Here is an 11,643-nt window from a genome sequence, read left to right as displayed (position 1 = left end):
GCAGACCCCTATAGTCCCAGCTACTCGGGAGGCTGAGGCAGTGGAGAATGGCGAGACCTCGGAGGCGGAGCTTGCAGTGAGCTGAGATCCGCCACTGCACTCCAGCCTGGGCGACAGAGCAAGACTCCGGCCCCTGCCAAAAAAAAAAGCTGGTGGTGGCACACGCTCAGTCTCTTCAGCTACTTGAGAGGCTGAGGCAGGAGAATTGCTTGAACTCAGCCTGCCTCAACCTGGGAGGCAGAGGTTGCAGTGAGCCGAGATCGCACCACTGCACTCCAGGCTGGGCCACAGAGCGAGACTCCGTCTCAGAAAAACAAACAAACAAAAAATAATAAAAAAGGCCTCATCAGACCTCAGAAGGGCTAACTCATGCCCACAAAGGCTTACTAGGCATCTGATTTGTGCCTGCCCCGTGCCCATGCCAAGGAAGCAGGGAAAAGGGAGTCAGACACAGTCCTGCCGAGGCATAGGTTCAAATCCCAGCTCTGCCACTGGCTAGCTATGGGAGCAAGGCAAGTATCTGCTCTGGGCATCACTTTCCTCATCTCTAAAATAGTTGTAGGGAATGAAATAAAAAATATTGTGTGTGGTTTTTAGCACAGTACTGGTTAATGCAAGTGAGAGATTATTAATACTCCTGAGCTAAAACTCAAGTATCTGTCACCAAAGCAGAAAAAGCACAGGAGAGAAGGGTTGGGGGGCTGCAGGCAGTTGCACAAGTACGTGTATGGGGTGGGTTTGCTGGGAGAGCGAGATGTACTTCTAGACAGAAGGCTGGAAGGGGCAGAAGGCTGATCGAGCCGTTTCTGTTCATGTTTCAGAGAGAAAGCGACCCAGAGAGGGGTTTGCCTAAAGACTGTGGCTGAAACGGGAGCCACAGTTTAGACCTCTGGCAGCGAAAAACGCTTTAACCACTCTGAACCTCAGTCCCCGGCAACCTCCATTGGTCACACAGGGGCTGCTGGGAGTGCTCTGTCTCTGGAACAGGTGTGTATCTTCTGTACATTGTGGTCCCCATGTCTTATGGGTGACCAAGTATCCGTGATAGTGGTCTGGCAGCTCTTGATGTGCCAGAGTGTCGTCCGCTGAGGAATGAGACTTCATCCCTTTCCAGGTGGAGTTAGTCTGACCTCAGGGGCAGGCTCAGGCTGAGCCAGACTGATGGGAAAGGGGTCAAATTGTGGAGAGTCCCAGTGGGGTTCCGGGGACCCCTAAGGGAAGAGGTAGACTTTGGAGAGAACAGCAGCTTTGTCTCCTCTGACTGTGCTATGGACAAGATGGTGCTGGGTCCTGGGGAGGTGAGCATTTCCAGGCTGACCTACAGGCATTCCAATCCCAGGGTGGGACCTGAAGCAGAGAGAGAAGCCAGTCCAGGGGTCTGGGCCTGGGGGCCTGAATGGAGGAGGAGGAGGGAGAAGAGGAGGCAGAAAAACTGTTGCCAGCCAGGAAATGTCCGCCGGCTGGCATCAGGCATTCTTCAGCTAGTGTGCTTCCGGTAGGCGGTGCACACAGGCCCAGTGAACTCACCCCTCAGCCATTCCAGGATAGCCCCTCATTCCACACAGACCATCCCACTGTCCCCTAGAACAGCAACCTTTTGGCATCCAACCAGCATCCATTCATTCAACAATATTTACCAAGCACCCACTTTGTGTGGGTGCCACACCAGGCACTGGCATTCAGAGAGAAACTTTGGGGCTCAGTGGCTAATGGGTCTACATTTTCCAGCCAGCCCCCTGCACCTGGAGCTGGTACAAATCTCCTTGCCTGCTGCTTTGATTGGGACACTGAGGTCATCACTGACGAAGAACAGTCCTAAGAATGGGAACACCCCAGGAGTGGGGATGGCCTACAAACATTGATTCGGGCCCACTCATGACAAGTGCTACATTGGGGGTCTCCATCTGTTGTCTCATGAAGTTTCCCAACAACCAGTGGAGTGTCTCCTCCTCACAGAGATGGATGCTGAGTCTCAGGGGAGCTGGTGCCACGTCACACAGTTCATAAGAGTCTGGGCCAGGATTCAGACCCAGGTCTTTCCTGGACACCAAGACCTCAGAACTTGTACAACTCAGAACTTGAAACTAGTACAAGTGAGCTTGTCCTCTTGATTTGAATCCTCGGTTTAAAACCACCTCCTAGTCTAGTGTTTTCGGGAAGGTTACCTAGCTCCTCTGAGCCTCATTTGTCTCATCTGTAAAATGGGTCACATAGAGCTAGTTCAAAGGAGGGCTATGAAGGTTAAGTGGGACAGTGATGTAAAAAACCCCTGTCCACTGGCTGAAGCAAGAAGCTTCAGGAGACCTCTTTCGGGGAATTTTATCTCCAGAATTCTCTGGCTAGACAGGACCTGAAGGAGTCACTGAGTCCCCTCCCCTGCCCCTAGGCCTAATCACTTTAGGTTATCAGCAAGAACTGATAGACTGCACACCATTTTACTAGGCTTAATGAGCAGGGACAGATGGGGAGGAATGAGAGGGGAGGAAGGTACAGATGAAGAACAGGACATAGCATCCCCTCTCACCCTTCCTCTCCTCTCTCAATACTTTAGAATATTAGGGATAAAGAAGAGCCATCTTGTGTGAAGCAATGAGACCAGTGCGGGTCACCACAATGATCCTCTCTTTACTTACACTTCCCCTTATTAAGCTAGCTCATGTCTTATTTCACCCCCGACACAGCTCTGCCAATTGCTCATATTATCCCCATTTTATAGAGGAGCAGATAAGGAAACTGATTATTGGACAGATTTACCTAAGGCCCCCAAGCTAGTAACTGGTTGAGAGTTAAGCCTCTGTTAGTGACCCTAATTCCTGTAGGGGAGGCTTCCAGAGCCAGGCGGAGGAGGGGCAGCTTCCCATTAGAGAAAATGAGGAGGACTTTTCAGCTGTACAGAGCTTTTGCAAAAGGCTTGAGGCAGATAAAATATAAACTATTGGATTAAAGAAGCCCTTCAGACGTTTGCCCCTCTCCTGCCCCTTCTTTTTTTTTTTTTTTTTTTTTTTTTGAGACTGAGTCTGGCTCTGTCGCCCAGGCTGGAGTGCGGTGGCCGGATCTCAGCTCACTGCAAGCTCCGCCTCCCGGGTTCACGCCATTCTCCTGCCTCAGCCTCCCGAGTAGCTGGGACCACAGGCGCCCGCCACTTCGCCCGGCTAGTTTTTTGTATTTTTTAGTAGAGACGGGGTTTCACCGTGTTAGCCAGGATGGTCTCGATCTCCTGACCTCGTGATCCGCCCGTCTCGGCCTCCCAAAGTGCTGGGATTACAGGCTTGAGCCACCGCGCCCGGCCTCCTGCCCCTTCTTTACAAGAGACTCCTGTATCACATCTGTCTTTCTGGCTGCAGATGCCATGCCTCTTCCCTGTGCAGCCCTCGATGGTCGGCACAGTGATACCCCCTGGATGGACAGGCAGATGACTGAAGGCCTCCACAGCCTCCCCTGAGAGCAGCCAAACAGCTCTCCCAGATGCTGCAGCCAGAGTCTTCCAGCCCCATGGGTTCTGCTCATTTCTGTCCAATAGGTACTTATTTATCCAGAGAGTGATTCTTTTTTGGAGACTGGGATTTTAAAAATTCTCTGAAGACACTCTATTGAAAGCAATGCATTTGCTCCCCACGGGCAGCTCCATTGCATTTCTGGTGTGTGCATGTATGCATGTGAGCACGTGTACATGTGAGCCTGGGATGACAGCTTTGGGGCTTCTACCATTCTGCCCAGGTGTCCCTGGCCATCAGTCTGGCTTTTCCGTGGAACTCCTGCACCAAACCTAGGGACCCCAAATCCGAGACTGTCCAGATACAGCTGGGGGCCTGCTGAGGGTCTTGGCTGCCATCACCAGCTCTGTGACCCATTGCAATCTCTCGAAGCCTCAGTCTTGCCTTCTGTTAAATGGGAATAACAACAATAGAGTGATGGGAAGATTGCACTGAGCATGGCCTGGAACAGCTGGTACTACAAGCTTCTGGGTTTGACTTCCATTCTACCTTCCCCCAGGAAGCATAGTTTTCTCTCTTTTCCTCCTGCTTGAAGATGGCATCAGATAAGGGGAGGGAATTTTGCTGCATGTGAAAATCCTGGACGTCCGCTACAGAGAGCTGAGCTCCAAACTGGACTTTCTCATGTGTCAGCTGTGTGGCCCTGATTAAGCGAGTCACTTCTTTTTTTTTTTTTTTTTTTTTTTTGAGACAGAGTCTCACTCTGTTGCCCAGGCCAGAGTGTAGTGGCATGATCTTGCTCACTGCAACCTCTGCCTCCCAGGTTCAAGCGTTTCTCCTGCCTCAGCCTTCCAAGTAGTTGGGACTACAGGTGCCCGCCACCATGCCCGGCTAATTTTTTGTATTTTTAGTAGAGACGGGGTTTCACCATGTTGGCCAGGCTGGTCTTGAACTCCTGACCTTGTGATCCACCTGCCTCAGCCTCTCAAAGCGCTGGGATTACAGGCGTGAGCCACCACGCCTGGCCTGTGAGTCACTTCTTTGAGCCAGTTTTCTCATTTGTAAAATGGGCATATAATGCCATCCCCTCAGAGTGAACTCCCTTCATTTAGCTGGGATGCTTCCCACCAGAAAGGAGATTTCGTGGTCAGACGGATGACTCTGTGGAGAGGGCAATGTGCGGCCAGAGGAAAGCCTCAGTGCTGGAGGCATCTCGGAGCAGTGGGGAAGGTGTTGCAGGGTGCGGTTCGGAGGCTTTTCTAGTAGCTCCTAAAATCAAATTACCTACATTGTAAGTTACTCAGATGGAAACCCGGGTTGAGATATTCACAGAGGGAAACCATGTTGTTTCAAGAGAGGACATGACTCTGAGGCCACAGGGTGCCAAATTAGATTGGCGACTGAGCCCCCGAAAGGGAAATGGATTGGAAACTGGGCTGCCCTAGTGTAACCAGGTCAATGCAACATAAACTTTTGGAGCTTCTGCTACATGCAGTCACCACACTAGGCACTTTGTATGATCAGGTGGATCCTGAATCAGACGTTAATTCTGCCCTTAAGAAGCTCATAGTTGAATGAAAAAAATTAATTAGGTAATATGAATAAGATATCTATCTTCATGCCCCCCTGCTTCACAGTCACTTTGCACAGAGCCTGGTATGCAGTGGGTGCTCAGTACATGTTTATTGAATGTAATGAAACTATGAACTACAGCAGGGAGCAGATCCAGAGCAGTGGGATGGTGTCCCAGAGGAGGGGTCATTTATACCGGGCTTTGATGGCTGCTTAGGAGTCCTCTGCTCCTTCCATCTGTCCACTAATCCTCCGTCAGAATTGATGTAGGCCACAGCAGGGCAAGGCCCTAGCTTCTCCCCTCCTGCCCATCCAGGCCTCATTCAAACTTTGAGAAGTCTCCGGATGTGAAGAGGAAGTGGCCGGGCTGCGGAAGGCAGCCTCATTTCCAGTGTGGGGCCGGGCCGCCAGCCTCAGGTCCTGTTTACACAGCAAGGCGGACAGGCCGACAGAACTTGGCGGCAAACACGCTTCTGCCTCTGAGAACAGAAGGGGCTGGCAAAGCCCGGCTAGGCCAGGCGTGGGGGGCCTTGTGCCAAGGGGAAAGTCGAATCTAAAGAGTGTTTCCTCCCGGCCAGGCGGCCCCAGACTTTTGTCTCCAGTCTGTGAGCAGTTCCTCCAGTGATTCATAGTCAGCGGGAACTTATAAATAAACCCCACCTCAGCCTCTCACCACAGCCTGGCCGGGACCTGGGCAGGGGTGTGGTGGGGGACTGGGAAATGGGAAGGCTGAGGAGAGGCCCTGAGGAGCCATGGGGGACCCAGGTGAAGCTGGCTGCGGGGCAGGGGCACCTCTGGCTTTCCATGGGGGATTGCAGGGCGGTTGCCAACAGTCACGGGGGCTGGGCCACCAGTCTGGAGCAAAGAACTCTGAGAGGCCTGGATTTCCACTGGCTCGCCAGGACTGTAGTAGAGGAAACTAGGTAGAATTTGGAAACAGCTGGACTTTAAAACACTTTTGATATAATTTCAAAATACTAGAACAGAGACTTTGCATATACCCTATAGCCAGAATCATCCATTGTTGACGTTTTATTCAATTATGCTTCATCATTCTCTCTCCTCTTTATTTTTATTTTATTTATTTATTTATTTATTTTTGAGATGGATTTTTGCTCTTGTTGCTCAGACTGAAGTGCAGTGGCGTGATCTCGGCTCACTGCAACCTCTGCCTCCCAGATTCAAGCGATTCTCCTGCCTCAGCCTCCGAGTAGCTGGGATTACAGGCAGGCGCCACCCTGCCTGGCTAATTTTTTGTATTTTTAGTAGAGATGGGGTTTCACCATGTTGGCCAGGCTGGTCTTGAACTCCTGACCTCAGGTGATTCACCTGCCTCGACCTCCCATAGTGCTGGGATTACAGGCATGAGCCACTGTGCCCAGCTTCCTCATTATTTTCTCTGAACCATCTGAAAGTGGGCCTCCAGCATCGGGCCTCTATGGCCCTTCAGTGTGTACCTCCTGTGTTTGCATTTCCGAGTGACCATTTACTGAACGTATTCCAGGGCATGCTATTCAAACTAAGTCCTGTGCATGTCCTGTCTGTGAAATGGTACTAAGAGGGTCCCTCACCATGGTGAACGTGAGAGAAGTAACAATGAAAAGCATTTGCTGTAATCATAATGATAAGTGCAGCTCCTTATCATGTCCAAGGCAACTTGCACACATTGTTATTTGATGTTCACAATGGTCCTCCTTTTCTAATAAAGAAACTGAGGCTCAGAGACGGTGTATAATTTGCACAGGGTCCCACAGCAGGTGAGCTGAGATGCCAGGCTTTGCTGCACACACCTGGGGCCTATCCTCTTCCCTGTTTGTTGTGTGATCTCTATTGAGGGCTGGCCTTCCTAAGGCCTCAGTCTCCCCATCACTGTGTGGGCAGAGGGATCTCTGGGGTGGGACGCGAGCTGCCTTCACAGCAGCTCAGCACTTGAGACCCCTAGAGACTGGATAGAAAGGAGCTCTTCTTGTGTCAGGGCTGGAGTGGAAGTTGCTCCAGCAGCCAAACCCAGCTTCCTATGAATTATTCTGGCTGCTACAGGATCCCAGTTCAAAACTTGCAGATTGTTTCTGGAAACTCCAGGAAATCTGACCAGAAAACTCTGAGCCTCCTGGCCTTGCGAGCTCCTGCAGTGATGGAGCTCGGCCACCAGATGGCCCCACGCAGGCCACTGGACTCTCAAGGAAGCAGAGTCACAGTTTTTCAGGGCTGTGGCTCGCCTCTGAGTGTGTTCACACTACCATCCCTTTAGCCTCGGGTCACAGCCAGGGAAACCCAGCCCCGGAGGCGCAGCAACCTGCACCCGTTTCGAGGCCCGCACTTTGTGCTTCCCAGGAGTTGTTATCCTAGGCGAGCAAGGTCCCTGGTGAGATTCTGGCCTGGCCTCTGCTGGGGCCAGTCACAGAGTTGCCAGAATCCTTAGGTCCTGAGTTTCCACATTTACAGAAAGGGGAGAATCACTTCTGCCTGGCTTTCTTCATGGGGTCTGGGTGTCACATCAAACATGGGCCTCAGTTTCCCCATCTGTGAAACTGGTATAAAGGTAGGGTCTGACTGGTGATGTTGTGAGGATGAAAAGCAGCCCACATCCAAATGTGATTTGAGGCTTTAAGCCTGCAGGCCAAAGTCTGGCCACCTACAGAGTCACTTTCTGCTTCCAGAACAGCCTCTGAACAGCAGCCTAGAACTGCAGGGCAGGAGGAGACGGCAGGGCGGATTCCACCTGCACCTTCCATTCCTCAGATGGAGGAAAGTGAGGTCCAGACAGGACCAGGGACTTGCCCAAGGTCTCACAGCCCCGTCTGACTACACCAGAACCCAGAGGCACTCACTCTGGGGACAGTTGTCATTAGCTCTTCTCTAACTTCTGCCGGGAGGCCCAGCAAAGCAGCCCATGTCGGGAAGGGCTATGCAGGGGCGGGAATGCGCACAGAGGGGTGACTGCGAGCTGGACTGCCACACTGCAGGAGGGTCCAACTCAGAGCCCGAGGAACCTTCCTCCCTGAGGGACAACTGGCTCCCCCCAACCAAGGTCTCCCCCTGGAAAAGCCCCTCAGGGCTCACCTGCCCAGACCCTGGGGGGAATATTTTTAAAAGTTTAAACACTCTCCAGAGAACATGCTGCATTTCTGTTCATACAGTGTATCTATGCTTTTATTTACGAAATAAAAAGGCTTCTGTTCTCTGTTAATTAGTGGGCTCATATAAACCCTCTCCCCCAGCTCAGGATGTGGGGGCGGGGGAATAAACCAATAAAAATATAAAAATTTTGAATTCCAGATACGCTGAGCACGACCAGCCTTTCTGCCTGCGGAGGAGGAGGGGCACAAAACCCCAAACCGGTAACTGTCCAGAATCTCCGGCTGAGAACATGCATATTTTGGGAAGATCACACTGGCAACTTGAATGTATTCATATTCATATTCAACTGGACCAGAGTGGCTTTTCTGAGAGCACATTTGAATGGAGAAGAGAGGGAGTAGATCCCTGAGAGCCTGGGAAGGGGGTGGAGCCCAACAGAGGGTCAGGGGTATGTGCACCCGGAGGGGAAGCTGAGGACCCCAGAGGCTGAGGGTATTGCCTATATGCCAGAAGGAAATGGGGGATTTGCCGTTGTTTCTAGGAGAGGCCTGGGGTGTAGGGGACACAGAAAACTCAGTTTCCATGAGTCAGTGCTTGTAACCTGGAGAAGAAGGGGGCATTCTTGTAATCCAGAATTTTCCCCAGGGGGATGGGCTGGCCTGTGGGCCCAGCCCCACATCCATCTCTCTGCAGACCCCACAGCTGCCCTGGGAAGGAGACACTATCATTATCCCCATTTCTCTCCCAGTAGACCGAGGCCCTGAGAGCGGGAGTGACTTAGCCAAGAGCAGCCACACTGAGGAAGCGCCGGAATGCCTGCAACCAAGGTCTCCTGATCAGTTGCTTTGTACTCACATTCCGCCTGAATCTAGAGCTAGGCCTACCTGATTTCTGGCTTTGTGACCCTGAACAAGTTATGAAGTTCCCTGAGCTCAGTTTGCCCCATCTGTACAATGGGGGTGATAGTGGCTGTCTCCTGAGGTTGCTGACAGGAAGGGTCTGGCACACAGCAGGCATGCAAGCAGTGGGAGCTGAATCACAGAGTCAAATCTTACATAAGAACACGGTTCTCAAAGCAGCTTAATGAAATGAAAAACCTGGAAAATTCTTTCTGAAGGGGCCATGAAGAGTGAAGTCCTTGGGGACGGGTGGGGTGACGGGAAGGCGTCTATGGGAGAAAGAGTAAGGCTTTAGAATTGTTTAGGAGGCCAGAAAGTGAGTGAGGCCTGAGGCAGGCAAGCTGTGTGCAGTGGAAGAGGGGCTGGCCCCCTCATCCCCGCGCAGGTACAGGAGAACAGCGCCAGGACAGGCTTTGAATGAGAGCTGGAGAGGTCAGGCCCCGCACCTTGTTGGAGTTGCCTGGTCTTGGCAGTGGGGTGATCACAGGGGGCTCGCTCCGTGCATGCCTGGATTTCCGGAACCCCACCCAGAGTTGTCTCTCCGTGGAGAGCTGGGGCCAGTGGACGGCTCCTGGCTGCCCCTGTGAGGCCTCTCCGCGCCCAGAGCCTTCCTCTCCCCGAGTCCTCCGCCTCCCTCCCTGTCTGGCAGCCAACTGAATTTTATGTGGGGAATTTGAAGAATTTGAAAAGGCAGAATGCGAATGCCAGTCTTAGAGATTTCCTTGTCAGCCGCTGAAGGGGAAAAGCCCCTCTTTGTGGGGCAGTGGAGAGAGAAGTGGAGTGTGGAGTTCTGCGCTCGGGTCCCCACCGACGCTGGCGGCCAGGTGGCCAGGGCCAGTCGCTTCGCCCCCCAGGGCGTCAAGTCTCCGTCTGCGGAAAGGGCAGCTTTGTCCCCATCGCGCCCTTCGAGGCCTGGCCCCCGGCGCCCCGTCGCAGGCCGTGTGCGAGGAAGGAGGTCACTGACGATGCTTCCAGGCCCTCGTTGCACAGATGAGGGGACTGCAGCCAAAGAGACGGCTGCTGCGGGGGTCGCCGGGGCGGCCCCGCGTGGCCCCTGCGCCCTCCCGGCCGTGGGCTTCCCGCCGCACTCGCCGTCCCCGGGCTGCTGGCTGGGGCCAGGGCGCCTCTATCTCCCGCGGCCGCGGCGTCTCCGAGTCTTGGCCGCCCGAGCGCTGGGCGTTATCTGCGCTCGCCCGGCCGGGCCTTTCCCGCCTTCCCGCCTTCCCGCCGGGCCAGGGCCGCCGTGGCGACGGGCAGCTCCCGCCTTATCGGCCGCCCCCGCGAGGGGCCCGCGCCTCCCCTTGGCCGACCCCGCCTGGCCCTCCCCGGGCTGCCCCTCCCAGGTGCCCCCTCTCCCAGCAGCCCCCGGCCCTAAGATGCCCCCTCCCCGGGCTGCCCATGCTCCCTAGATGCCCCCACGCCGGGGCGGCCCCCTCCCTGGCCAAGGGGCGCCGAATCAGAAAAGGGTTTTCCTCAAATTTGTTCTTTCTTTAAAAGACAAGCCTAGCTATGCTTCGTTCCATTTCAGCCACATTTTAAACGATTTCACAAGAAAGGCAAACTTCTGCAAAACAACACAAAAAACAAAAGCACCCAACCCAGAAACCCACCAGGCATCAGGGCTGTCAGAGAAACCAAAGCCCTTTATTCACCAGCTCTTTCTAAAATGCTCCTGCTGGGACTTAATGTGTTAGATGTGGCAGGCCTTGGAACTTGGGTTTCCTCACCTTAGTGTCTGAATCTGTAGGGCATGAAACTCCCCGCAGTGCTGGTGGCAGAGAACATAGGTGCAGCCCTTTGTCATAACAATTTGGCAATATAGATGGAAAGCCATAAAATATTCATGCCCTTTGACTCAGTAATCTCACTCTGGGAATGCATCCCAAGGAAATAGTTCAGCAGCAGCAAAATAAAAAGAAAGTATGGGTTCATCAATGTGTTATTTGTAAAGTTGGTGAGCATATCTTTCAGTGAAAAACTCAAATACATGAGTGGCATGGAACTGGGCTTGAAACCAGCACAGCCACCTATGGACCCTGAGAGAGGGGCTTAACATGGCTGATTTTCTGTTTCCCTATCTGGAAAGCAGCTGGCTCCAGCCCTCAGAGGGCATTGGTGAGAATGCCAGGAGACAACCCAGGAAGGCAGTTAGTACAGGCTCTGGGATAGAAGAGGAGCCTAGCAAATGTTTATTTGCCTGGTCTCCATCCTTACAGAAATGAAAGTATGGAATATTTCAAGTTACATTTGTAAATACCAGAGAAAGTATACATGGTGGTTAAGAGCTCGGAATTTTTGAGACCTTGGACTGGGTCAGAATCCTAGCTGCACCATATATGTGATCTTGATAAGGTGTACTTCCTCACTTACAAAAAAGGATAATAGAACCTGCTTGGTGGTATTTTGAGGGTTAAATGAGCTGATATGCACCACGTGTTTGGGTCTGTGCCTGGTAAGTAAGAGACACTCAATAATCTATTGCTACTATTAAATAGTAATAGTAGCAACTACACCAGCCTAGCCAACATAGTGAAACCCCGTCTCTACTAAAAATACAAAAAATTAGCCGGGCATGGTGGCACGTGCCTGTAATCCCAGCTACTCAGGAGGCTGAGGCAGGAGAATCACTTGAACCCGGGAGGCAGAGTTTGTGGTGA

The 11,643-nt window shown here is 52.6% G+C and overlaps 1 protein-coding gene across 1 annotated transcript; it reads left to right on the top strand.

Moving 5' to 3' along the window:
• Positions 1-268: 268 nt before the first annotated feature.
• LOC110743637 (basic proline-rich protein-like) lies at positions 269-10,395 on the top strand. The gene is made up of 2 exons (XM_021940311.2): positions 269-987; positions 8,286-10,395. The coding sequence occupies exon 2, from the start codon at positions 9,682-9,684 to the stop codon at positions 10,393-10,395; it is 714 nt and encodes a 237-aa protein (XP_021796003.2). The 5' UTR covers positions 269-987; positions 8,286-9,681.
• The last annotated feature ends 1,248 nt before the right edge of the window (positions 10,396-11,643 follow it).

The sequence above is a fragment of the Papio anubis genome, chromosome 7, assembly GCF_008728515.1.
Source record: "Papio anubis isolate 15944 chromosome 7, Panubis1.0, whole genome shotgun sequence".
NCBI classification, from domain to species: Eukaryota; Metazoa; Chordata; class Mammalia; order Primates; family Cercopithecidae; genus Papio; species Papio anubis.
The sequence above is the reverse complement of the archived record's forward strand: the minus strand, read 5'-3'. Positions and strand labels throughout refer to the sequence as shown.

Bases quoted from the DNA above. Each gene is read 5' to 3' on its own strand.
- LOC110743637 (XM_021940311.2), top strand. From the start codon at position 9,682: ATGCGAATGCCAGTCTTAGAGATTTCCTTGTCAGCCGCTGAAGGGGAA.